The 26686-nt window shown below is 35.0% G+C and overlaps 1 protein-coding gene across 1 annotated transcript in view; it reads left to right on the forward strand.

The window, feature by feature from the left end:
* The window catches only part of LOC142344450 (protein transport protein Sec24B-like), a 41612-nt gene that overhangs the window by 6277 nt on the left and 8649 nt on the right, over positions 1-26686 (forward strand). The window contains exons 3-11 of the mRNA XM_075396103.1: positions 2809-2915; positions 3459-3690; positions 6702-6859; positions 7503-7604; positions 7883-8006; positions 14530-14682; positions 14941-15086; positions 15976-16114; positions 21552-21871. Of these exons, the coding sequence (XP_075252218.1) occupies positions 2809-2915; positions 3459-3690; positions 6702-6859; positions 7503-7604; positions 7883-8006; positions 14530-14682; positions 14941-15086; positions 15976-16114; positions 21552-21871 (1481 nt within the window). The remainder of the gene's footprint in view (positions 1-2808; positions 2916-3458; positions 3691-6701; positions 6860-7502; positions 7605-7882; positions 8007-14529; positions 14683-14940; positions 15087-15975; positions 16115-21551; positions 21872-26686) is intronic.

The following is a 26686-nucleotide window of genomic DNA, read 5'->3' on the forward strand; positions in this document are numbered from 1 at the left end:
TTTTTTTTGACATTTAATTTTTTTATTATCCACTTCCTTAAGGGTTTGATAATAAGTTACGGGAACAATTTTATTTGCCATGGAATAGCTTTCAATTTTTTAATATGACAATTTTTATCATTTTTTTGGATAAAACACGTCCTTGAGGGTTTGATAATAAGCTATTGGAACAATTTTATTTGCCATGGAATAGCTTTCAATTTTTTAATATGACAAATTTTATCAATTTTTTTGATAAAACTTGCGTTTTTTCAAGTTTTTGTCGGTTTTAAGGTTTCTCCAGCCTCAAGACTCGAGAAAATTCCTCTGGGGTTCAGAAATAGGTACTGTATAATTTCTAAATGTGATTATTGTTTTTCCAGATTTCAAAACCACGAATTTCAGCATTTTTTTTTGACAAAACTTGCAATTTTTAAATTTTTTTAACATTTATTGTCAGTTTATTATCGCTATTGTCAGTTTCTTTGTCATTATTGTCATTTATTCAGGTCTTTCAGCCTAACTGAAAATCTCCGTTAGGTCTTGATAATAAGTTACTGGAAAATGTTTGTTGACCATGGATTAGTAACTTATCACAAATTTTAGCAGTTTATTTGCAAAGTTTTTTTTTTTGAAATTTTTGTCATTTTTTGGTTTCTCCAGCCTCAACAGCCACATAACCTCCTCTAGAGTTTGAGCAGAAGTTACTGTATAACTTCTATTTTTAATGGAATGTTTTTCAAGATTTTACGATCATCAATTCTTAAAATTATTTGAAATTTTTTCAAGTTTTTTTGAACCTGTTTGACTTTATCATTTTTTCCGGCACCAGAGTCCTAGGGACCTCCTCCAAGGCTTTATGGTAAGCTGTCACATAGTTTCTAGATTAATGAAGTGGTTATCAATATTTTAATGACTCCAGCTTTAGATCTTTTTTGATAAAAATTATTTTTTTAAAATTTTTTAAATTATTTTTATGTTCCAAGTATATGGATCTTTTTGAGCCAGGGAAACTGTTGCAAGCTTGAAATGGTGATACTGTGTAGTCTCTTGAGACAATGAAATGGTTTTGAAGATTTTAATGTCTTGAATTTTAGCAAGATTTTAAAGTTTGCGATTGTTTTCAAAATTTTTGAGTGTTTTTGTCCTTTTCTGAGTTTAACTATCATACTTGCTAACGAAGTTTTTCAAGTCCTGCAGATGGGTTACTTGAAATAATTCAGGAGAGAAAAAGTAGTTTTGAACATTTTCACTGCGAATTTGAAATTAATTATTAATTTTCTAAATTTAGCAATATTTTGCAATTTTTTTAAATCAATTTTCTATTTGATTTGTTTACTAACAAAGCTGGAAAACTAAAAGTTGCAGAGTCGAATCAAGCTAACACTAGCTTAAATAAACCGTAGCTAGCTACTGACGAAGCCAACCGCAATTGGCGCGACGTTAGTCGGTTATGTTATTGATTAAGATATTGAGACATAAGCCAAGTTTCTACTTAAAATTGCTTTCATCTTCTTTATTTTTGTCAAGCCGTATGCGCTAAATAGAGAGGATTTGTTTTTTCTTGATGCGTTTGAGATCGGATGTTTTAGCTTTTCAATAATAATAATAATATTTTTCCCTCTAAATGATATAAAGCAATCAAGGTTAGGAGCACTTAAAATATACAAAAGTCGGCTGAATGTTTTTCTCCTGTGTTAAGCCAGTTAGTCCTTTCTATATATAATTGTTTTTTGTACCTTTATCTGTAAACGCTTGTATTTTTTGTGATCCAGAGTTTAAACAGCTTAGTTTAGGTGGCTGCTTTTCAAGTACTAGAAGTCTCATAGAGAGTGCACTCACAGTATCTTCATTTGAATATTTTGTTGTATAATTAGCTCTAATAAGCTTTTTTGAAGCCTAGCTATGCACCCTCAGCTGAAGCAGGTTTTAATTGATACCCCTGCCCATATGAGCCTCGAAATCAATTGGTTCAACTTTAACCGGTTATGTCTATAATTTAGTTTTTACGACCATCAAACTGCAGGGGTCAGTGTTTCTGCACTAAAACAGAAAACATTTATAGTGATCTGAAAAGTTTCCTTTGAAATATGCGAGTTCTCTGTAATTCAAATTACGCAATTCTTTTGCTGGTGTTTTGTGAAACGTTTTGGCGACCAGCTGCTTGCTTAGAGAATTCAAATTTAGTTTTTTTGCCTACAACTGATTTAAATTTTTGGATTTTTACATGTCATATACTCTTACGTTGATATCACATTGCCATGAGAAGTATTTTTAAAACTTTGTTTTCCTGCAGACCTTAATCTGCCAGTGGCACTGATCTGTGGAAAAGTATATTATTCAACTTTTGTTTGGAATTAGCAAATTTTAAATAAAGATATTAAATCCATAAATTGCTGAATTTTTTGCTGAAGTTAAGTCAAAACAGAATATTTTAATCTTTTGAGCCTAATTTTTTTGTGAAAAATTTAAATATTAAAGCAAGACCAAAGTGTATTCCGATTAGAATCGGAACATCTACTGTAGAATCAAGAGCAATTTCATCATTTTAAATAAATTGTCGGCAGCCAAACTTGCCCATGGTTAAGAAATCCACCAAAATTATTAGTTTAGTGATCTTGGTAGATTTTTCAACCCCTCTGCGCCGCGCTCACCCCACGCCTCTTTAATTAGCCAAAGCTAGCCTCCCTAAACCGTAGCTACCTAATGACAAAGACAACTTCATTAGTCGTTTGAGAGTAATTCGTCCGACGTTATCGGTTATGTTAGTTATTATTATATTAATTATTAATAATTTTAGTTATAATAATTGACGTTTTTACTTTTCAGTTCCGAGTGACTTTGTGATGACTGCGAATGGGCGCACTGAAGATGTGACGAGGCGTCCCGAGATCCGAAACTCAACAGTTGAGTTCATTGCCCCTGGAGATTACATGGTAAGAAATCCTTCAAAATTATTTAGGTCGTAGATATCCTGATCTATTATTTATTTTTTTTTGTTTTCGTCGAAGCTCAGCTGTGCTGTTCACTGCTCTTAAAGTATTTTTTATTTTGGTTACGTTATTGTGATGAAATTTTATGAATTTTTAAAAAATATTGACGGGTCTTTCCTATTGTAGCCCCTCTATGAAGTTATAGTCCCCCATTATGGTATATGATGGGGGGGGGGGGGGGGTGTTTTATCTGACCACTAAGCTGGAGGGGTGGCTATAATGGGTAAGACTATGAGGGATTGACTATGAGCGATAAACTCGTCGAACTGGATGCAATTTTTTCAACACGGTTATTTGCAAGATGTTGCAACATAACCTTTACTCAAGGGAATAGGTTCGTTGTGGGAGGGGGAATTTTACAATAGCCCTCCTCTTGCAGGGGGCTGGCAAGATAATCGTCCTTTTGTAAATGTTAAGAAGCTATACGCTATAGAAGTGTTGCATGGTGACCATCGGAGTTTGACGATATCACATGACTTGTTTTAGCTGAGACCTCCCCAGGCAGCCCTGTACCTGTTTTTACTGGACGTAACAGCACAGGCAGTGGCCACGGGTTACCTGGATGTTGTGTGTCCGGTATTGAAGAAGAATCTTGCAAACCTGCCCGGAGATGCCAGGACAAAAGTGGCCATCATCTGTTTCGACACCTCTATTCACTACCTAGCAGTGTTGGAGAACCAGGAAAAGGCTCAGCTTCTCACTTTTCCTGATATTGAAGGTTTGTAAGGAATATAATTTGGCTGTCATTGTCATTGATACACCAATTTATGAGATCTCGTGTGATCACATTCACAGACGATGAAACGGAAAAGAGTGCATGATTTATAAAAGTGCGAGTTATCGGACTCTGAGCTGAATGTTTGTTGTGTTAATGTTTTTAATCAACTCTTGCGATTACAACAGTAGCATAACTGTGTATGTGATTAGACCACCTTTTCTGTCACTCTTCATATAGCAGTAGTGGCAAGAAGTGCCGTAAAAAGATAGTCTAATCCCAAAGCATAGTTTCGCCATTGTTCCAGATTTGCGTAAGATACTTCGGCCGCTAACTAGTTATTTCATCGGTAGGTTATGTGACTGTTGATATCGCAACGAAAGTAGTTTAATATGTATTCCTTCTAGACATGCAATATAGACCAAATAATGCATCACTGAATCGCAAATAATAATCGGCTAGGCATGAAATCAGTTTCCCCGATAGTACTTTATTATTAATAGCCGCCCTCATCTTCTCAGCCGGCTATTATAGCGCTCCTATTTTTTTTACAATTCAAAGAATTTTTACAATTCAAAGAATTTGAATTGTATTGGGGCGCTGTCTTTTTTTTTAAGATCTGTTCACACATTTTCATGATATTTGAAGTCAAATTGGAGTAGTGATTTTGGTCACGCCGAAACAGGAAATGGAGCGAAAAAGCGAGTGGTTTTTTGGGCGTTTTTTTTCGCTCTAATTTTAAAGTAGAGTGAGAAAACGGTGTTTGAACAAAAATTCGGTTCCTCGGTAGTGGTTTTTTGTTCACATGCGGCAATTTCACTCTGATTTTTAATAGCCGCCCTAATCTTCTCAGCCGGCTATTATAGCGCTCCTATTTTTTTTACAATTCAAAGAATTTTTACAATTCAAAGAATTTGAATTGTATTGGGGCGCTGTCTTTTTTTTTAAGATCTGTTCACACATTTTCATGATATTTGAAGTCAAATTGGAGTAGTGATTTTGGTCACGCCGAAACAGGAAATGGAGCGAAAAAGCGAGTGGTTTTTTGGGCGTTTTTTTTCGCTCTAATTTTAAAGTAGAGTGAGAAAACGGTGTTTGAACAAAAATTCGGTTCCTCGGTAGTGGTTTTTTGTTCACATGCGGCAATTTCACTCTGATTTTTAATAGCCGCCCTCATCTTCTCAGCCGGCTATTATAGCGCTCCTATTTTTTTTTACTTCGTCGAATAAAAAAATGTTTCGCTTTACCTCATTTTGCCGCCTTTTCAACATTTTGCGTGAGATCTTTTTGACTTCTCTAGGCTAGTTTCTCTCTTCTCCCATTCTGCTAAAAGTGATTTTGAACATCAGTTGCTCAGCAAAGCAATTCAAAATGAACAGAGTCAGTATAAAAAATTGAAGTCAGAAGTAGAAACGGGATAAACCCATAAAGCCCAATTTTAGATGCCCGCTAGTTGAACGTCAATCCTATAAGTCTTAGTTACCATCTCTAATGCTTATTGGTATTGATATTAGCCCCTGTAGCCTCTCTCTAAAACAGAAGTATGTTCAACCACGAAATGCCATCAAAATAAATCGGACTTAAAAAAATGTTTTTGCACAAAAATCTTTTTTTTTCAATATCTTCTGTTATTTCACTCCCAATCATGCTTATTGGAATCAACGGCGGCTATTTTCCGGCAATCTGCCGGGTATGTTTACTGTTTTTTCAATTTTTTGGATTGGATTTTTTTCTAAATCGTTTTCCCAATCCATTCACAGCTCATTCTAGACCTAGTTTTTTGTTTGAATTAATTTTTAATTTCTCGCTAGTGGTTTTTTGTTTTTTTGGTTCACATGCAGCATTTTGACATTGATTTTCTGTTTTTTCTTGTTTTTTATCTGATTTTTTCTAAAATGGTTTTCTCAATTCACTCATAGTCCATTCTAGGTCTAGTTTTTCTGTTTAGTCAATGAAAATTCTTTGAATTATACGTCAGGACTTGTCCTGCTATGTTTTTTTACTTCGTCGAATAAAAAAATGTTTCGCTTTACCTCATTTTGCCGCTTTTTCAACATTTTGCGTGATTTCTTTTTGACTTCTCTAGTTTCTCTCTTCTCTCATTCTGCTAAAATTTATTTTGAACATCAGTTGCTCAGCAAAGCAATTCAAAATGAACAGAGTCAGTATAAAAAATTAAAGTCAGAAGTAGAAACGGGATAAACCCATAAAGCCCAATTTTAGATGCCCGCTATTTGAACGTCGTTCCTATAAGTCTAAGTTACCATCTCTAATGCTTATTGGTATTGATAGTAGCCCCTGTAGTCTCTCTCTAAGAAACAGAAGTACGTTATGTTCAACTACGAAATGCCATCAAATTAAATCGGACTTAAAAAATGTTTTGTACAAAAATCTTTTTTTTTTCAATATCTTCTATTCTTTCAATCCCAATCATGCTTATTGGAATCAACGGCGGCTATTTTCCGGCAATCTGCCGGGTATGTTAACTATTTGAACAGCGAATGTTTTCGTGGAGAATTTTGCCTGGTCAAAAGTTAACTCACTTTATCATATCTACCAGATGGTCTGAGGCTCTTTAGTAACAATACAGTTTCTTTAAGTAGTCCTAAATGGATTCAATTTAGTAGCCGTAGATACGGAAGAAAACAGCTCAAAATTTAATCTTGGCAACATCTTTTTACCTCAATGGAAGATATTTGAGGAACATTTTTATTGAATTTACTGTTCAATGCACTGTACGCGTTCGGAAGAAACATAAAGTAGATATGCTCATTTTTCATGAAGCAAATTTAAATTTGAGTTTTGTTGAATGTATCTTTCGACCATGGCATCCGATGAATCAAACCTTTCATCTCATCATCGGAATCCATGTATGAGTCATGGGCAAACAATGTAATGGCCCGTTTGGTCCGTGTGTAACAGTTATTCATAACATTATTTGAGTGAGTTCTATGATTAAATTGGGTTATCGATCTTGTTTTCAAATGAGTTCTGAATTTCAAAACATGTTTCAGATCTTGAAGTTCCTCGACATGATGACCTGTTGGTGAATTTACATGAGAACATGGATAAACTGTCGAATCTTGTTGACAAATTGCCTGACATATTTCGGAAGAATGTACAAACACGCAGCGCACTTGGATCTGCGCTCACAGCCGGACAGAAGCTTTTAGTAAGTCCTTTTTAATTGCTCTCGAACGAAGTTTGAAGCGATAATGTTCCGTTTGACCGGTTTGTTCTAGAACATTCTTTCGACTTCAGCTTTTTTGAGTGACTTTTTCACGGTTGACTTTTTGATTTTTTTTGTGATTTGAAATGCATGCATTCACAGAAATTAAGTTGTTGCTATACTTTTTTAACGTGGTAGATATGGATGATGTCAACAAGGATGAGGAAATGGAAAAGAATTGATAAGAATAAATTGTCTTCTGGTGCTATTATCAGAATAATTAGACATTTTAATGACCTCTACTCATTAATTTAAGAGCATCACTCCTGAGAGATCACTTTTAGGCGAGATGGCCCCTTTTTCACGCGCAAGCGTAAGAAATTGGAAGTTTTGTCCGTTTTTTAATAGTTAAAATTTATAGCGGAAAAATTTCCTTACCCTTATTCATTGTGATTGAGAAAACAAAATTTATGAGAAAGAAGTATGTGTCATTACTTAAGGTTGAATTTATGATGAATATGAAAATTCATAAGCAGCAATTATGGACAGAACAACGATAGTTTCCTCATTTTTGTCATATGTTAGAAATTGTATCCAGAAGGTCGTGTTGGTGGATTTCTTCTATGGCATTTATATAATGTTTCAGGCCAGCACGGGTGGCAGGATAACAGTATTCCAGTCAGTGTTGCCATCATTGGGTCCTGGAAGACTCAGCTCTCGAGAAGATCCTAACGAGCGCGCATCCACGGTATTGAGCAATTCCTTTCAACGCCTAATGTTTTAGTTACGCTAAGAACGCAAAATGGTTCCTAAAACAAAGCTGGGATGTTACTTCAAAAGAGCTGGACCAGTTCTTATTGAGCATGTTTGACTTGATCAGAGCGCGACGTTTTGCACAGCTTCAATGTTTAACTGTGGAAACGGGAAGATTCTAGTTTTTTCTTCGAAAGCTAACGATTTTAGGCATTTATTTTTAAGGAGTGTTGTTTTTTCGAGCGATAACAATCATAGTATCTGTTTTTGTAGGAGATCAAGAATCTGAAGCCAGCTACTGATTTCTACAAGTCGTTGGCTCTCACCTGCAGTGGAAACCAGACAGCGATAGATCTCTTTGCCATCAACTCAGAGTACATCGACATGGCAACGCTGAGTAAGTTGCTACGCAACAGTTCTCAAAATTTAATTATTAATAGCCGCCCTCATCTTCTCAGCCGGCTATTATAGCGCTCCTATTTTTTTGCAATTCAAAGAATTTGAATTGTATTGTGGCGCTGTCTTTTTACGACTCGAAGAGGAGTATTGGTTTTCTTAAGGTTTTTTTTTTTTTTACCGGAAGTACTATTCGTTCAGACGCTTTTTTGACCTAAAAGCGAAAGCGAGAAAAATTGCCGTGTGAACTATTTTTTTCTGAGCGAGAGAAGTTTTTTGATCATGAGCTGCGTTTAGTGAATGACTTTTTGACTTTGAAAAGTAGTTTTTGACTGAATGGCACATATAGATAACCGTTTTTAGCCGTTTTTCGTCTAAATGGCCCATTTTTTTGCTTGTAATTTGGTTTTTTGTTCGAAATGATTTTTATTCGATGCTATATTCAAATGTAAACCTTGGAAATTATTAGCACAGTGTTTTGCAGAGCCTGAAAACGCGTTTCAAGTTCCATATTGGCATAAATTTCTTGATTTTATAATTAATTTTTGGCTTTTTTCCTATTATTTTCTTAATTTGTGGATCTTTTGGCCGTCTTTTTGTCAAGAATCAGTCAATATGACAACTTCCCGTTTACAATTCATATACTCAATGCCTCTTTTCACCTCGATGTAATTTTGTTTTTATAAAATTGTACATATGCTAATCCGATTTTGGTAGCTTTTTTTCCTATTTTTCTCAGTTTTTTGTCTGTATTTTGGTTTTAATTACTAGAAATATTCTTTTTGTGCAACTTGAGGGGCTTTTATTTCGTTTCAATATAAACGTCAATAATTTTTTAGCATTAAATTTTTGAAAAACCGTTAATTTTATAAATGCAGTCCTGAAAATTTTTTTACATTTTTTTTGCAAAATGTTTCAATGTTTCGTATGTTTGATTTCTGCTTTTTCTTTTTTTAGCTGTTCAGGAGGATAGATTTTTGTCTGGGATGAATAGTTGTCTTTTCTATGTCTCGAATGCTGAAAAATGAAATGGTGTTAGTTTTTCTTGTTGTTTTAAATTTGATTTTTAAACTTTCAAAACTTTTAAACTTTGATTTGAACTTTCAAAAATCAAGAATTAGTCTTTGTTACGGTGTTCCTTACATTGTTTCCATTTTTTTCACATTCTAGGTTGTATCATTCTAGCTCTGTCCTGGCACCTACATTTATACTGGTTATATTGATTTTTTCAGTTATTGACAAATTGAATGATTTCGGCTTTTTCTTAGATTTTCGTCATTCCTTTGGGTTGCAATTGATTTCATTCAACATAAGGCAGTACTAAGAGTTTACTAGAAAACCTTCTCCAAAATTTCCACTTATTACTTTTTATTGTATTTTTTCCGACCTTGGTATTGTTCTTAAACATTTTTTTGCCTTTAAATATTACTCTGTTGCTTTTCTATGATTATTTTAATTTTTGAATTAGTTTGAAATCATGTTGTCTATCATATATACAAGATAAAAAAGTATATGTTGTTTTTGTCTAAATTGCAAAGATGAGAAATCTAACTGTAGTAGTTTTTCTGGTTCTTAACTTTGAGCATTATTTTTTGAAAAATTTAATTTAGTTTCTAAGTTATTATTATCTGCCGTTTGCAGTAGCGATCTTTTTGAGATTAGAATCATGAATTTTTTGAGGTAAGTTGATAGCCCTTTCAGCTTTTTGAGACTATCAGTGTTTTGACTATCCTAGTTATTTTGCACTTATCCTTCCCAAACGTTTTCAATAATAAATTTTTTTGCGGCATTTTGTTTCTCTTGGTGACAGTGGTTTAAATTTCACCAATTTTTAGATCAGACCGCGGGGGGGGGGGGGGTGAAACCATTCTAAAGGGAATGGTTTCAGCTGCAAATAGGGTTTTTGTCAAGTTTTTACGCTTCGAGTCGCTTCCGGAATTCTTCCGGCTGTTTTTTTTTAAGATTGTTCACACATTTTCATGATTTTTGAAGTCAAATTGGAGCAGTGATTTTGGTCACGCCGAAACATGAAATGGAGCGAAAAAGCGAGCGGTTTTGTGGCGTGAATTGTTTCGCTCTAATTTCAAAGTAGAGTGAGAAAACGGTGTTTGAACAAAAATTCGGTTTCTCGGTAGCGGTTTTTTGTTCACATGCGGCAATTTCACTCTGATTTTTACTGTTTTTTCAATTTTTTGGATCGGATTTTTTTTCTAAATGGTTTTCCCAATCCATTCACAGCTCATTCTAGGCCTAGGTTTTTTGTTTAAATTAAATTCTCATATCTCGCTGGTGGTTTGTTCACATGCGGCATTTTGACATTGATTTTCTGTTGTTTTCTTATTTTTTTGATCTGATTTTTTTTAAAAAATGGTTTTCTAAATTATCTCACAGTCCCTTCCAGGTCTAGATTTTCTGTTTAGTCAATGAAAATTCTTTGAATTGTACGTCAGGACTTGTGCTGCTATTTTTTTTTAAGATCTGTTCACACTTTCATGATTTTTGAAGTCAAATTGGAGTGGTGATTTTGGTCACGCCGAAACAGGAAACGGAGCGAAAAAGCGAGTGGTTTTGCGGCGTGAAATTTTTTTGCTCTAATTTTAAAGTAGAGTGAGAAAACGGTGTTTGAACAAAAATTAGCTTTCTCGCTATTGGTTTTTTGTTCACATGCGGCAATTTCACTCTGATTTTTACTGTTTTCTCGATTTTTTGGATCGGATTTTTTCTAAATGGTTTTTCGAATCCATTCATAGTTCATTCTAGGCCTAGTTTTTTGTATGAACCAAATTTCCATTTCTCGCTAATGATTTTTTTCTTGACATTTTGACATTGATTTTCTGTTTTTTTTTTTGTTAAATTTTTTTTTCTGATTTTTTTGAAGTGGTTTTTTTAATTCGCTCATTTTAAGGTCTAGATATTTGTTTAGTCAATGAAAACTCTTTGAATTGTTCTTCAGGACTTGTCCTGCTATGTTTTTTTACTTCGTCGAATAAAAAAATCGCTTTACCTCATTTTGCCGCTTTTTCAACATTTTGCGTGATATCTTTTTGACTTCTCTAGGCTAGTTTCTCTCTTCTCTCATTCTGCTAAAAGTTATTTTGAACATCAGTTGCTCAGCAAAGCAATTCAAAATAAACAGAGTCAGTATAAAAAATTGAAGTCAGAAGTAGAAGCGCGATAAACCCATAAAGCTCAATTTTAGATGCCCGCTATTTGAACGTCGTTCCTATAAGTCTTAGTTACCATCTCTAATGCTTATTGGTATTGATAGTAGCCCCTGTAGCCTCTCTCTAAGAAACAGAAGTAGGTTATGTCAACTACGAAATGCCATCAAATTAAATCGGTCTTAAAAAATGTTTTTGTACAAAAATCTTTTTCATTATCTATTCTTTCAATCCCAATCATGCTTATTGGAATCAACGGCGGCTTTTTTCCGGCAATCTGCCTGGTTTGTTTTTCTTTTGCAGCTTAGCAAATTTCAAGAGCTGGGAAAAGAGTGGCGATATTGTCAAACAGAGCGAGAGAAATGTGAAAAAATTCGCGTTATAAAAAACAAACGAGTAAAAGTTTTCTATCATGCAATTTTTATAGTTTTAATTCCAACTTTTTTGGCCTGAGGGGTTTGTCTCGCAAGTATTTGTAGACGTAGATGCATTTTTTAGCTATTTTTAACATTTTGACGTCTTAGATTTTAGAATTTCAAGTTCCTTGTTGACGGAGTTCTTTTCTATAGCTGCGAAGCTGTAAGCTGAGTGGACCTATATTGCGGTGATCTTGGTTTTTTGTTTCGTCGTCTGACGCTTTTTTTCCTTTTACATTTGTTAAGACAGCAAAGCTGTAAAGATCAAATTTTCTGAATGACTTCTTATTTCTCACTAACTCTGCGGCTATTATTTAGGCGCTCTTCTTACATATCAAAGAATTTGAAATGTATTGTGGCACTGTCTTTTTTTTAATAGCCGCGAAGCGATAGCTGAGGCTAATATTGGCCTTCTTTTGGTTTTTTTATTTCGTCAAAATTTTTGTTATGACCATATGACGTCACAGCCACTTCAAATCTGCTGTTTGTTCTTTTCTTTATTCAATTTCAACTGAATTGCGAACGTGACGTCATTTTTCGCTCTTAGTGGAGCTAGTATTTTTGTTCATTCGTGTGATTAAATTTTTGGTCACACGTGACTTACCTCAATCTTGAAAATGACTTCCTCACTCTGAAATTGACTTTTGTTTACTTTTATTCAAAGAGATAAGGTCAAATGAGTGATTGTCACTCTAATTGAAGGTTAATTAAGAGCAGCAAATAGAAACAGCAATAATTCATACAGATTCTTAATGAAAATTTAACGTCTCAATCCTTAATGAAAAAAATAAGTTTCTTTTTTTGGTCTGTGTTTTTTTAAACCTTTTTGAGACTACAGATCTATGAAGCGATTGCGGCTATTTTCTTGCAATTCGCCAGTTATGTTTAAGATCTGTGCACAATCTTTCATGATTTTGTATCGGAATTTTTCTGTGCACAATCTTTATTGTATCGGAATTTTTTTCCAAATGGTTTTCCTAATCCATTCATAGTTCATTTTAGGCCTATTTTTTTGTTAGAATTAAATTTACAATTCTCGTAAGTGGTTTTTTGTTCTCGCTAGCGGCATTTTGACCTTGATTTTCCTGTTTTTGTTTCTTCTTAATGGCCGCATTAGCGTTTCCCGGCGGCTCTTCTTGTGCTCCTAATTTTTTTTGTCTAACAGATTTTTGTTTCGTCTTACCCTTACTTCTTGGACTTTTTCAATGACTTCAGTGACCTCTACTGATTTGCAGTTGAAATTTATGTTTCTGACGTCATTTCTGCTTTTTGGTTAATTGCGTGATTTACCCCACTCAAAAACATGACTTCTGAGCTCACTTTTGGAACTTTAAATTTTATGAACATTTACTAATTAAAAGTCACTAGTTTGCATCTAAGTAGTGCCAAACTTATATGAGTAATAGAGTCTTGAGTTTTAATGTCGAATATTAATTTTGAAAAATCTCCAATAGGGCTTTTTCCTTGTAGAGCAAATGTGTCTCATAAAAATGACATTTCGAATCTAACCCAAAAAGTCTAGTGGTCTATTAAAAAGCTGGTGGTCGATCTGTCAATCCTATTTCTTTAGTTGTTTCGATACATGGTAGGCCACAAGCGTCTATCGCGGCTATTTTTCGGCAATCTGCAGGCTATGTGTATTGTTTTTTTTTATCTGATGTTTTTTAGAAATAGTTCTGAATTCACTTATAGTCCGTTCTAAGTCTTGTTTTTTGCTTAGCCAGTGAAAATTCTTTGAATTGTACGTCAGGACTTGTTCTGCCATGTTTTTTTAAATTGTTTTTTTCTTTGGTCATGTTTTTCGTTTTACATAAGTCACGATTTTCACGTTTGACTTCTGGCTTACTGCACTCACTGTTTGAACTGAATGGATTTTAAATTCTTTCACGCATTGAATTATTTAATGTAGTGAATACGATCAATGTGAAGATAGCGAAATCAAAAGAGCGAGATTAACCGTTAAAGCCTGGCCATTAAGTCATAGTGCATTAGGTTATCAAAGTTCATTAGACTTTGCTAGCTGACATTGGTTTTAAGCTTATTAACTTTCAGTTTAAAAGCTGAATTAAGTATAGTTTTAGAATCTAACTGTAACTGCACGCCAAATTAACAATTTTGACACTGAAAAAAGAAACAGAAAATTTGGTCAATTTGTCTCATGTCCCTTTTCTGTTTCAATCAATACCGATGTGCAGCCAGCTTGTCAACAGCAGCTATTTTCCAGCAATCTGCCGGCTATGTTTAGATTTTGATCATACGTGTTTTAACTTCACTTAATAAATTGACTTTTGCACTTTAAAACTTAATTAAGTTTAATCTGAATTAGTTCAAGGCCAAAAGAACTCATATGTGCAGCATAGGTCCCTTATAAAATGACTTATGTGGAATGATTTTTAACAGTCTTTATTAATTTATCGCGGAATATTTCTTAAATAGCTTTTTGAGCGGCATCGATTTTTCAATCAATTCTGATCTGTATTTGATTGTATCTCTATTGTACGGCACGCAAGTCTATTTCGCAGCTTTTCCGGCAATCTGCCGGCTATTTTGTCCAAATAGAGTTTATGGAGTTTGTTGAAAAAATTTATATCATTAAACCAATTGTCGAGTATTTTCAGTTTTGCTTTTTTCACAATTGTCCGAGTTCTATTGGTGGCTTTGATGATATTTTATTGGTATCGTCTTGATGGGCCAGGCTTATCAAATGATGGAAACAATTTTGTACACAAAACTATTCAGGTTTTTAATGGCCGCCTTCAAAGAATTTTAATTGCATTTGGGCGCTGTCTATTTTCACGATAACTTCATTCTTTTTGGATAAGTCAGATTAGACTGATGAGGTTTCACTCATAAAGAGGAAGTTGAATGAAAAGGTGGCAATTTTCCGGCAATGTGCGTCTATTTTGTTAATATTTTCAACTCTCTCATTCGAGGTGATTCATTTCAGGTGGAATGTCCAGATTTTGTGGTGGAAGCGTGCAGATGTTTCCAAATCTGTCGCCTAAATCGCCGCAGCTGGAAAGACTGGAGAAAGATTTCACTCGATATCTCACTAGAAAGCTCGGGTTCGAGGCGGTGTTGAGAGTGCGTTGCACAAGAGGTAAGGAATCGTGCAATTATATTTGAAAGGGAGCCAAAAAGATGGTATCGGACATGTAGAAAAAAATGAGTGGGTTTTAGGTGGGGTTTGTAATCCAGCTGAGAGCGACGTCTTTGAAAAGAATAAAAATATTTTCAAACAATTCTTTTTTCAATGCAAATAATTTTGACGTGAGTGAGCGTGAGTTTATTCGAGTTTTCGATTTGATGAATCGCAGTTCTAGCATGAGGTTTGATCCGGTTTGTGTTGTGTGATTAGGATTGACAGTATCTGACTTCTACGGGAACTTCTTCGTGCGGTCCACGGATCTGCTGGCATTCCCGAATGTGAATCCTGATGCAGGAGTGGCCATGCGAGTGAGGATAGAGGACAATCTCACAAGTGCATCTCATTGCTGCTTCCAAGTTAGTATATTGAACTCTGCTATTGATATTTGAAGTCACTGCGAATACAAGTCTTCTTAGAAATTAAGATTAAAAAATTCCGCTGTCAATGAAAAAAACTGCTCGTGGTATAATGAGATGATACGATCGTGGTTGTAATGGGAGAATGCGCGCCTGATGTAAAATCTAAATTTATTACCAACTTTTAAGTGTCGATTGGTTGTAACCCCTGAGTGTTTTCTACTCCGAATATAAGGATTAAAAGGATCAATTCTCCCAAGCTTTGTTGGCAATTAATTAACGTGCTATTTAACTTATAAATTGTGATTGGGGGCCATAAAAACGGGGGGGGGGGGGGCAGATGAGATCGTAAATTTTACTATGCTCAAAGATTCGCTCACTCTCAATGACTCAATGAAAAAATCCGTTCATTTGATTACGTGTTGTAATGAAAACAGTTGATCGTTGTCAGAATAGGTGACTGCCCACTTGATGAAAAAGTCTACATTTACTACAAACTTTAAGTTCCGATCGGTTGTCACCATTGGGTATTTTGTACGACAAATATAAGGATTAAGGTACCAGGGAGCTGAAATTCCTCAGCGCCCATTTCGTCCTGATCATAAAAGCAGGCTCTCAAATACAACGACAAACTGCCCGCGCTGTAGGGTAAACCTTATTGTGCGCTAGATGGATTAAAAACTCAATAGAGGCTCTAGCGATAGCGATTAATTAATTTGAGATTAATTAATTTGAGATAGCGATTAATTAATTAATTAATTTTTTGAGAATCAGCGAGACATTTTAGCCTGCTATTATTGAGAGAAACCATTGTAACAAGCTAAGATTTAAAAATCACGAAAACTGTTGTGCTACTTAAATGATAAACATGTGAGTGTTTTGTTTGCAGGCGGCATTGCTGTACACAAGCACGAAAGGTGAAAGACGCATTCGTGTTCACACTTTGTACCTGCCTATGGCCAATGGGGTGCAGGATGTCGTTGCCTCAGCAGATGTACAGGCAGTCTCTTGCTTCTTAGCACAAATGGGTTAGTTGTAACCAGATTGACAAGATATCGAAAACAGTTTATTTTTACTCAAGAAACGTCCAGAATACGTATTCTTTAAGTTGATCGAATGTTTGGTCGAAATTGATTCAAAATACTTACTTTTACAATAATGGGCAAATTTTTTTATTGCAGCTCGGTAGTATGCCTTTTAATGGCGGCAAGTTTGTGGCTATTATATTAGACCTGTAGTCTTTTTGCGCAATTTTTGTTTGATCAAATCTTTGCCTTACGTTTTCAACCCTTTGTCCTCAAAACAGGATAAACAGGTAAAGACCGGATTGGATTGACGTAAGTCACGGAGCAGGGATTTACTAGTCTCTCAAAAACAGAAAATCATGTAAGGGACAATTTTTGGGCGGCTTGAACCCCATCAAGTCTGCACACTCCACTCCTAATATATCCACTCATGCTTTCAAGCTGGCTACCACTGACGACAACCAGCGGCCTGTCATTTGGAACAATTCGCCCGAACTTAGTTTTTTTTATAGCTGCGAAGCTGTCAGCTGAGCGAAGCTATATTGCGGTGCTCTTGGTTTTTTTTACAATTCAAAGAATTCGAAATGTATTGGGGCGCTGTCTTTTTTTTAAGATCTGTTCACACATTTTCTTGATTTTTGAAGGCAAATTGGAGTAGTGATTTTAGTCACGCCGAAACAGGAAATAGAGCGAAAAAGCGAGTGGTTTTGCGGCGTGAATTTTTTTCGCTCTAATTTTAAAGTAGAGTGAGAGAATGGTGTTTGAACAAAAATTCGGTTTCTCGGTAGTGGTTTTTTGTTCACATGCGGCAATTTCACTCTGATTTTTACTGTTTTTTCGATTTTTTGGATCAGATTTTTTTTCTAAATGGTTTTCCCAATCCATTCACAGCTCATTCTAGGCCTAGTTTTTGTTTGAATTGAATTTTCAGTTCTCGCTAGTGGTTTTTTTGTTCACATGCGGCATTTTGACATTGATTTTCTGTTTTTTTTCCCTTAATTTTTGATCTGATTTTTTAAAATGGTTTTCTCAATTCACTCATAGTCCATTCATGGTCTAGTTTTTCTGTTTAGTAAATGAAAATTCTTTGAATTGTACGTCAGGACTTGTCCTGCTATGTTTTTTTTGTTTCGTCTTTTTTCGTTTTACATTTGTTCACACAGCAAAGCTGAAGAAGTCAAATTTTCTGAATGACTTCTTCCTCTCACTAACGGCATTTGCGCGCGTGACGTCATTTCTCACTCGCTTTAGCAAAAGTTTTTAGGTTATTTGCATGATCAGATTTTGATCATACGTGACTTACCTCACTCAATAAAATGACTTTTGCACTTTAAAACTTAAGTTTAATCTGAATTTGTTTAAGGTCAAAGGAACTCATATGTGCAGTAGAGGTCCTTAATAGGAAGCTTCTGCGGAATGAATTTTAACAAGGTTTGTTAATTTATCGCTAAGTGATTTTGTACCTAGTTTTTTGAGCGGCGTCAATTTTTTTTTCAATTTAGATCTGTATCTGTTTCTATCTCAATTTTATGGCACGCAGGTCTATTCTTTCGCAGCTATTCCGGCAACCTGCCGGCTATGTTCATAGTTGATGGATCGTGCGCAAGAGTAGCTGAAATGAGTTCAGAGGTCGTGATTTCGGCGTCTTTTTAATTGCTCTCAAACGAAGATTGTAGTCCTGTCGGTCTTTTTTTATGCGATTTTTCGCTTGATCGATTTTTCGTCTGACGCTTTTGACTTTTCATCCTCAAAAATGGAATAAACAGGTAGAGCCCAGTGGGCATTAAGTGTTCTTAGAGCCTCTCAGCTCTGTTTCAGCTCAAACTGTTTTGGAGACATACTTATAGTGTGAAGGGTGGTTCTTAGAGGTTGAAGACACCCCCACTGTTGACCCCCAACCCACGCCCCCACCGCGCTGCTGCCCCCCACTGTTGCCCCCTCCCTCCCCATCAGCCCTTCAGTGCACCCCCTTCCCATGGCTACGTTCGAACAACTGATCTCGCTAAAAAAACGCAATTTTATACTAATTTTCACGTTTTTTCATGCTTTTTGAAAATTTTTTTCATTTTTTTGACATTTATTTTCATGATTCAGGTTTTTCAGCCTAACAAAAAATCTACGTTAGGGTTTGAAAATAAGTTTTTGGCCATGGATTAGTTTGCAACATTTTTCACAAATTAAGCAGTTTTTTTGCAACTTGCTATTTTTCAAGTTTTTTGAATTTTTTGTCCTTTTTTAGATTTTTCCTGCCTCAAGAGCCACATAACCTCCTCTAGGGTTCGATTATAGGTTACTGCATAGCTTCTTGATGTAATGGCATGTTTTTCAAGTTTTGAGTTTCAGTCCTAGGTTCTTCAAATTTTTGGATGTTTATCAGCCAACTTTTGATTTTTTTGTCTTCTTGGAGTTTAACGATAGTTTCTGGCCAATGAAGTTTTTCAAGTCTTGTAGATGGGTTACTTGACCTAACTCCAGAGACAAAAAGTAGTTTTGGACGTTTTCACTGCGAAATCTGGAATCTTTTCTTTTAAATTTTGAAATATTTTGCAAATTTGTAAAATATCAGTTTTTTATTGGATTTATTCACTAACTAGGCTAGAAAACTAAAAGTTGCATAGTCGAGTCAAACGAAGGTAGCCTCACTAAACCGTGACTAGCTACTGACGAAGCCAACCGCTCGCCGGTCGTTCGAGAGCAATTCGCCAGACGTTAGTCGTTCATTTTACATTATGTAATTGAAAACTACTCAGATTTAATAATAGTTAGTCAAGTTTGTAATTTACTTATTAGTTGAGCTCAAACGATGTTTGTAGCAAGTATATTAGTCCTGTTGGTCTTTTTTAATGTGATTTTTTGGACAGAGCTGAAAGGCTCTAAGAGCACTTAATTCCCACTGGGCGCTACCTGTTTATCCGTTTTTGAGGACGAAAAGTCAAATGGGTCGGACGAAAAATCGGTCAAGGATAATTTGTAAGATTTCTAAAAGTTTGTGCACTCTGCCACTATTTGCGTTTAGCATGTAAGGCGTTAATTGCTGTCTTTAACGGCTCTTATTTAGTAGTTTTTGAAAAAAGTCGTTATCAGTAAATTTAGGTTTTGGTGTGTTCACTTCATAAAGAATAAAAAACTAATAATTTTCATAAGAACTGAAAAAAAGATGTTGTTTTTCATCTTTCAAAAACGCTCTTCGTTTGTTCTGTATGAGAAAGTGACAATCATTAAAGTATTTAATTTTTCTATTTATAGAAACGCCCATCGACCGGAAAAGATTAATTCGAATTGCAATTTCAATGTGCAGAGAAATAAAAAATAATTGTCTTCTAAATTTAGTAAAAAAAGTTTTTTTAATGTTTTACCTGGCGATGAATAAGTCCTCTAACTCACAAATTCTTCTGTATTGCAATATGCGAGAGGAATTTAGTTCGAACGACAGAAATACAAACAAAAAATGTAAGAAAAGATTTCCATCTTTACTGTTCAATCTGACGAAATAAAAAGAATTGATGGCAAAAGTACTCTAGAATCTAGACAAGAATACATTTTTCTGCTTTTGGTAAGAGCACTTAATGCCCACTGGGCGCTACCTGTTTATCCGTTTTTGAGGACGAAAAGTCAAATGGGTCGGACGAAAAAGTTGATTTTTACTATTTTGATAGCTCGGAATTGCCGGAAGTCCTCTGTTTTCCTAAAAAATCTGTTGGTTACAGAGAAACACTTGTTCTTTTAATTGTTTTTCATCGGCAGAAACAGCATTTTAGAAAAAATTTGTAGACAAAAAAATGTCCAAATTTTTGGTTTTTCGAATTTTTAGGCTTGAGAGAGCACAGAATTGGTCCTGAATACTAAAGCTCCCTTGACCTAACTAATTTTACAGGAAATTTCACCATTCTTTAATTTCAATGCGATCTGTTAACCCCCACCTCCCCAGAGATTTTTGTTTTCGATTTTTCCCTCGAAACTCTAAAGCATTCCCCCCTTTTTCAATTCTCTGATTTTAATCAAAACTACATCCTGTGGACTATAAAATGTTTTTTCTCGACGATGCGTAAACAAGAACAGTGAAAATTTGACTGAATGATTTTTTTTTCAAACAAATAAAGAAAAAAACTGGATTGAGCAGTGCTGTGCAATGGACGTGCTGCAACCTATCAAATGAACGTTGTTTCATGGTGTGTGGGAGAAACGTACGAGTAGATAGCGGACAAGAACATTTGTTAAAGTACAGTGTAGAATTAAAAAGATACATTCTTAGTCGGCGACTATCCTTGAAAAAAAATTGTTGCTGTTGTTTTCTTAGAGCAACAACAAAGCCAAGAGTGCTTGGATTAGTAGCCTTGAATTATAAATTTTATGAGAATTTTAAATTTTCGATGTGTACAACCGAAATGTTCCATCTAAAAGCTGCATGTAACGTTTTTTTACCAATTGTAGAGATGATTATGTAAACTAATTTCCACTTTAAAATCAACGTCCGACAAAATTTTTTAAGCAATACAAATAGTCTCATTTCTATCGGCTTTTGCATTTCTATCTTCGACGAACAATTGCTTCATTAAGATTAACCTACCCGACAGATTGCCAGATTATAGCCGCAATTGATTCTCATGATCGCTATTGGGACTGAATGAAGCAAAAAAATGGAATCAGTTTTCATCAATTTGATCCGCATCAGACATTTAGTAATACCTTACAACCGAGGAATACCCGTTTATTCCGCATGAGACAACACCAAATCCAAGTAAAGGGTACTTTTGTGTCGCTTGCGGCATTCTGGTTATAAGTTCGTTGCAATTTTTGCTTGAACGGGAGGAACTGGTAAAGCCTGAGGGCATTAAGTGTCTGAGCAGCTCTCTTAGGTCCTTAGGAGGCCCTGAGTGTACGGTTCGGCAGATCTGCCGAGGAACCGTTTACAAGGCATCTGTTCACACACTTTCTAACTTGAACTGGTGTACAGTAAAGAAGAAGGGAATGGACCATGTTGAAAAGTGTGAATTAGGATCAGCAAAGGGCATGGAGCACTGCGGCTATTAATTAGGGCACCCGATGATGGGTGATTAATGTCATGCCATATGGAAAGATATGACAGAGTTCAAGCTGCCTTACTACGCATGTAAGGAGAAGACTATCTAGTCATGCTAAATTGTTTGCTGGCAAGTGACAAAAATGAAGAACTAGAAATACTAGAAAACTTATTGCGAGAGAAGTGAACGTCTAGAAACTATGCTCATGATACAATTAGTGGTGATTGTGATCAAACTTCGGTAGTCTAAGAATGGGATGTCAGTTCGCTCCATTATCAACGTGCTACGCTTGTCTCATTTAAAAATTCTCTTAGAATGTCCACGCTGTCGCTAGTCCAGTGCCTTTTGATGTTGAAAAGATGTGTCAAAAGAAGCTGGCATAATGCGTGGAGCCAAGATAATATGCAGTTTTGTTTCAGCTGTTGACCGGAGTCTGGACTCGACAATTGGCGATGCCAGAGACGCTCTAGTGAACGCAGTTACAGATTGTCTGGCCGCCTACCGTGCTTCGTTGCCAGGCCATGCTTCGAGCGGCACGGTGTTGGTTGCGCCACCCTCGTTGTCCCTCTTCCCGCTATACATTGGTGGACTGTTGAAAACTCGGGCGCTAAGAGTGGGTGCGAGCACTAAGTTGGATGACAGACTGGCATCAATGATTGAGATATTGTCGATGCCAGTGTTTCATGTCATGCATATGGTTTATCCTCCCTTGTATCCCGTCCATAACATTCATCACCAGGTATTCAAAACTTTATTCATATAGAAGGAAAATCATAATTTCTAAAATTAGGCAGCTTTAGGTTGAACTAGTCTCAAATATAGGTTTTATTAATAGCCGCCTCAGCTTCTCAGCCGGCTATTATAGCGCTCCTATTTTTTTTACGACTCGAAGAGGAGTGTTGGTTTTCTCTCGATCTTTTTTTTTACAGGAAGTAGTTTTGTTCACGCGGCATTTTGACCACGATTCGAAGAGGAGTGTTGGTTTTTACGACTCGAAGAGGAGTATTGGTTTTCTTAAGGTTTTTTTTTTACCGGAAGTACTATTCGTTCAGACGATGTTTTGACCTAAAAGCGAAAGCGAGTAAAATTGCAGTGTGAACTAATTTTTTCTGAGCGAGAGAAGTTTTTTTGATCATGCGCTGCGTTTAGTGAATGACTTTTTGAGATTGAAAAGTAGTTTTTGACTGAATGGCACATAGATAACCGTTTTTAGCCGTTTTTTCGTCTAAGTGGCCTAGTTTTTTTGCTTGTAATTCGGTTTTTTGTAGAAATAATTTTTAATCGATGCTATGTTGAAATGTAAACCCGGGAAATTGTTAGCACAGTATTTTGCATAGCCTGAAATTGCGTTTCAAATGCGAAATTGGCACATATTTCTTGATTTTTTAGTTAATTTTTGTTTTTTTTTCTATTAATTTCTTCATTTTTGGATCTTTTAGCTGTTTTTTTATCAGTTAATATGGCAACTTCCCTTTGATAATTCATATACTCAATGCCTCTTTCTACCTCGATCTAATTTTGTTTCATAAAATTGAACATTTGCTAATCCGATGTTCGTAGTTTTTTGCAATTTTTTTTCAGTTTTTTGTTTGTATTTTGCTTTTAATTACTCGAAATAGTATTTTGGGGAAAATGAGGGACTTTAATTTCGTTTCAATAAAAATTCAATCATTTTTTGGTGTTAAGTTTTTGAAAAAACAGATAAGTTTTTTTCATAAATGCAGTCTTAAATATTTTTTGACCACTTTTTTGAAAAATGTTTCATTGTTTCGTATGTCTGAATTCTGCTTTTTCTTGTTTTATTCTGTTCAGCAGGCTGGATTTTTGTCTCGAATGACTCGTTGTCTTTTCTATGTCTCGAATGCTGATCAATGAAATGTACTCGTTTTTCTTGATTTTTTAAATTTGATTTTTAACTTTCAAAAATCAAGAACTGGTTTTGTTACGGTGTTCCTAACATTGTGTCCATATTCTTCACATTCTCGTTTGTATCATTCTGGTTTTGTCCTGGCACCTACTTTTGTTTTCGTTATATTGATTTTTTCAGTTGTTAGAAAATTGAATGAATTCAGCTTTTTCTTAGATCTTGGTTTCTTCGGTTTGCAATTGATTTAATTCAAAATAAGGCAGTACTGGGAGTTTGCTAGAAAGTCGTTTCCAACATTTTGACTTATTACTATTCATTGCAATTTTATTCCGGGCTGGGTATTGTTTTTAGACGAATGTTTGCCTTTGAATATTATTCTGTTGCTTTTGTTTTTCTATGATTAATTTAATTTTTGAATTAGTATGAAATCTTGTTGTCTAGCATATATACAACAAGGAAGAATCATGTTTTATTTTTGTCTTAATTGCCGTGATTAGAAATCTAATTGTAGTGGTTCTCTGATTCTTAAGTTTGGGTACTCTTTTTTGAATAATTTTGACTTTCCTGTCTTTTTGAAAAGTTTTTTATCTGCCGTTTGCTTTCGCGATCTTTTTGAGATTAGAATCATTAATTATCTGAGGGCAATTGATGGCCCTGTCAGCTTTGTCAGGCTATCAGTTTTTTGACCATCCTAAATATTTCAGTTTTTTTAACCTTACCAAACGTTTTCAAAAATAAAATTTTGCTGCATTTTCTTTCTCTTGGTGACAGTGGTTTAAATTTCACCGATTTTTAGATCAGACCCGCGGAGGTAATGAGTTAATGGTTTAATACAAAAGCTATTGGCTTCAGCTTTTTGTGAAGTTTTGGTGCTTCGAGTCGCTTCCGGAATTCTTTCGGCTATGTTCTCTCGGTCTTTTTTTACAGGAAGTAGTTTTGTGCACGCGGCATATTGACCACGACTCGAAGAGGAGTGTTGGTTTTCTCTCGGTCTTTTTTACAGTAAGTAGTTTTGTTCACGCGGCATTTTTGACCTAAAAGCGAAAGTGAGAAAAGCTGTCATGGTGAACAGATTTTCGCTAAGTGAAAGAAGTTTTTTGATCATGCGCTGCGTTCAGTTAATGACTTTATGACTTTGAAAAATATTCTTGAGAGAACGGTGAATATAAAGAACCGTTTTTAGCCGGTTTTTCGTCCGTTCGGCTCAATTTTTTTTACTTGAAGTTTGGTTTTTTTTTCGAAATTGTTTTTGATCAGTGCTGCGTCAATATGTAACTTTATAAAATTGATACCACAAAATGTTCAAGAGCCTAATAATATTCAAGTGTAGAATGGGCTCATGTTTCTTAATTTTAAACTTGATTTATAGATTTTTTCAATTATTTCCTGTTTGTACCTTCGAGCGAACTTTTTTCTGAAAAATAAATGTATATGGCAACGTTTGATTGGTAATTCGTGCATTGGAAAACTCTTTTGGACTTCTTTGTTTTCTCAAATTGTACACATACTACTCGTTTGTTTTTTGATGTCTAATCTTTGAAATTCAAGGGAAATTCGTTTCCTAGTTACAATTTTATTATTTTTTATACATAATTTTAATACTTTGACAATTTTTTTTGCAAAGTGTTTCAGTTTAGCGAATCTAAATAATAGCTAAATAAATATATGTACCTAATTTTGGATCAATAAATTTTTTAGTGTATTTCAAACAGAATAAAAAAGTCAATGCCGCATGAGAAAACTGTGTTTAGGCCTAACGGGTAAACTAATCGAAAAGCAGAGAAGAAAGAGCGATTTTCTGATCGTAATGTTAAAAACCATCGTATATATTAAAGACGATAAAAGTAGTTGTGAAAAAAATTTCGCTAATAGAACCAATTTTTTGATCACGTGCAGATTTTTCATAACAGTTTCTTAGTTTTAATGCCCTCTTTTCAATCAAAGGTGTTTCTGACAATTTTCTAATCTAGTAGTAGTGTTTTGGAAGCACTTTTGACCATCTGAAGCAAATATTACACTATTAGATTCAATCTTCATCTATTTTTACCATTTTGCCTATTTTAAGCTTTTCTTGCTTTTTGTATTCCTCTGTAAATTTTTTTATAATCTTTGAGGAGCTATGTGGTTGAAACAAGTTTTTGTAGCGGTTTTTGTGATCCTTCGTCATGAGCTATAAATTTTCAATTTTGAGAAAAACTGGCTAAATTCGAGCAAAATTTTGCAGTTTTTTTTCTACGTTTTTATGGTTTTTGACTTTCTTCCGACCTTACGCTTCCCGCTCTAGTCTTTCTCTGTCAATTCTAAGTGGAGAGTTTTTTTTTCGGTGTTGCTACTATGAACTGAAAGATGAAATCTAGTCAGGCAATTTTCTCAATCTTAAATTACCTTTTTTTCAGTTTGTTCTTAGCAGTTTCCAACAGTCAATTGATTTTTTCTCCCTCGTTTTGGTTGAGTGACTGATCTGGCAGAGAACGTTTGAAAAATAGTTTACCGAATAATAGTTGTGAAGAATTGTGAAAGCTAAACAGGTCACATATCACTTTATTAAATTAAACAAATTTTATAATTAATTTGTTTTTTTGCTCCTATATTTTACTTGTTGCTTATTACTCTCGAGTCAGTTGTTGGTTGGATGACTGATTTACGAGAGATTGTAAATAACGTTTTCCCCAAATTAATGGCTCGGAAATTGCATTTAGCGTTTGCAGAGATTTTTTGAGATTTCTACTTCAAATTTTTGTCCGTCATCTCCTTTCCCTTTCGAGTTTCTTTTTGTGAACCCATTTTATCGGGTTGTCTGTCAATTGTTATTATTTCGTTGCAAACTACCTGTATAACAGGTTCCCTTACCAATAGTTTTTTTCTGGAGTTGCCCCGAAAGTTTAATTTTATCAGTTTTTGTAATACTTATAATTTTCCTGTTTTTTCAAAATGCTCAGTATAATTAGGTGGAATATGCATTAGGTCAGTGAAGATGGCCACTTTTCTACTTCGAGTCAGTTCCGGAATTCTACCGGCTATGTTTTTGTACCTCGTCCAATAAAAAATTTTCGCTTTACCTTAGTTCGCAGCTTGTTCAACTTTTGCGTGAAATCTTTTTGACTTCTCCAGGCTAGTTTCACTCTTCTCGCATTCTGCTAAGTGTTTTTCGACAGCAGTTGCTCAGCAAAGCAATTAAAAATAAACAGAGTCATTATAAAAAAAGAAATCAGAAATAGAAACGGGATAAACCCATAGAGCCCAGTTTTAGATGCTCGTTACTCGAACTTGGTCTTAGTTATCATCGCTAATGCTTATTGATATTGATAGTAGCTCCTATATCGCCTCACTATGAAACAGGAGAATGTTCAACTGCTAAATGACATCAAAATAGTTTGCACTTTAAAATTGTTCTTCTACAAAAATCAATTTTATTATTTTCTCTTCTTTCAATCCCAATCTTGGTTATGGGAATCAACGGAGGCTATTTTCCGGCAAGCTGTCAGGTATGTTTTAAGATCTTATCGCTAATAAAGAAGAATTTCTCTGTTACAAACGAAATTAACGTAAGTTCTATTTCATTCAGCACAAAGGACAGTGAGCTGAAAAACTGGGCAATCTATAATTTGGTTCCATTGGTTACTTAGACAAGTGGTAACTTTATTTGATTCTTGACTAAATTTCGTTTGAGCTAAAAATAAAATATTT

Source organism: Convolutriloba macropyga, chromosome 8, assembly GCF_964194025.1.
Source record: "Convolutriloba macropyga chromosome 8, txConMacr16.3, whole genome shotgun sequence".
NCBI classification, from domain to species: domain Eukaryota; kingdom Metazoa; phylum Xenacoelomorpha; order Acoela; family Convolutidae; genus Convolutriloba; species Convolutriloba macropyga.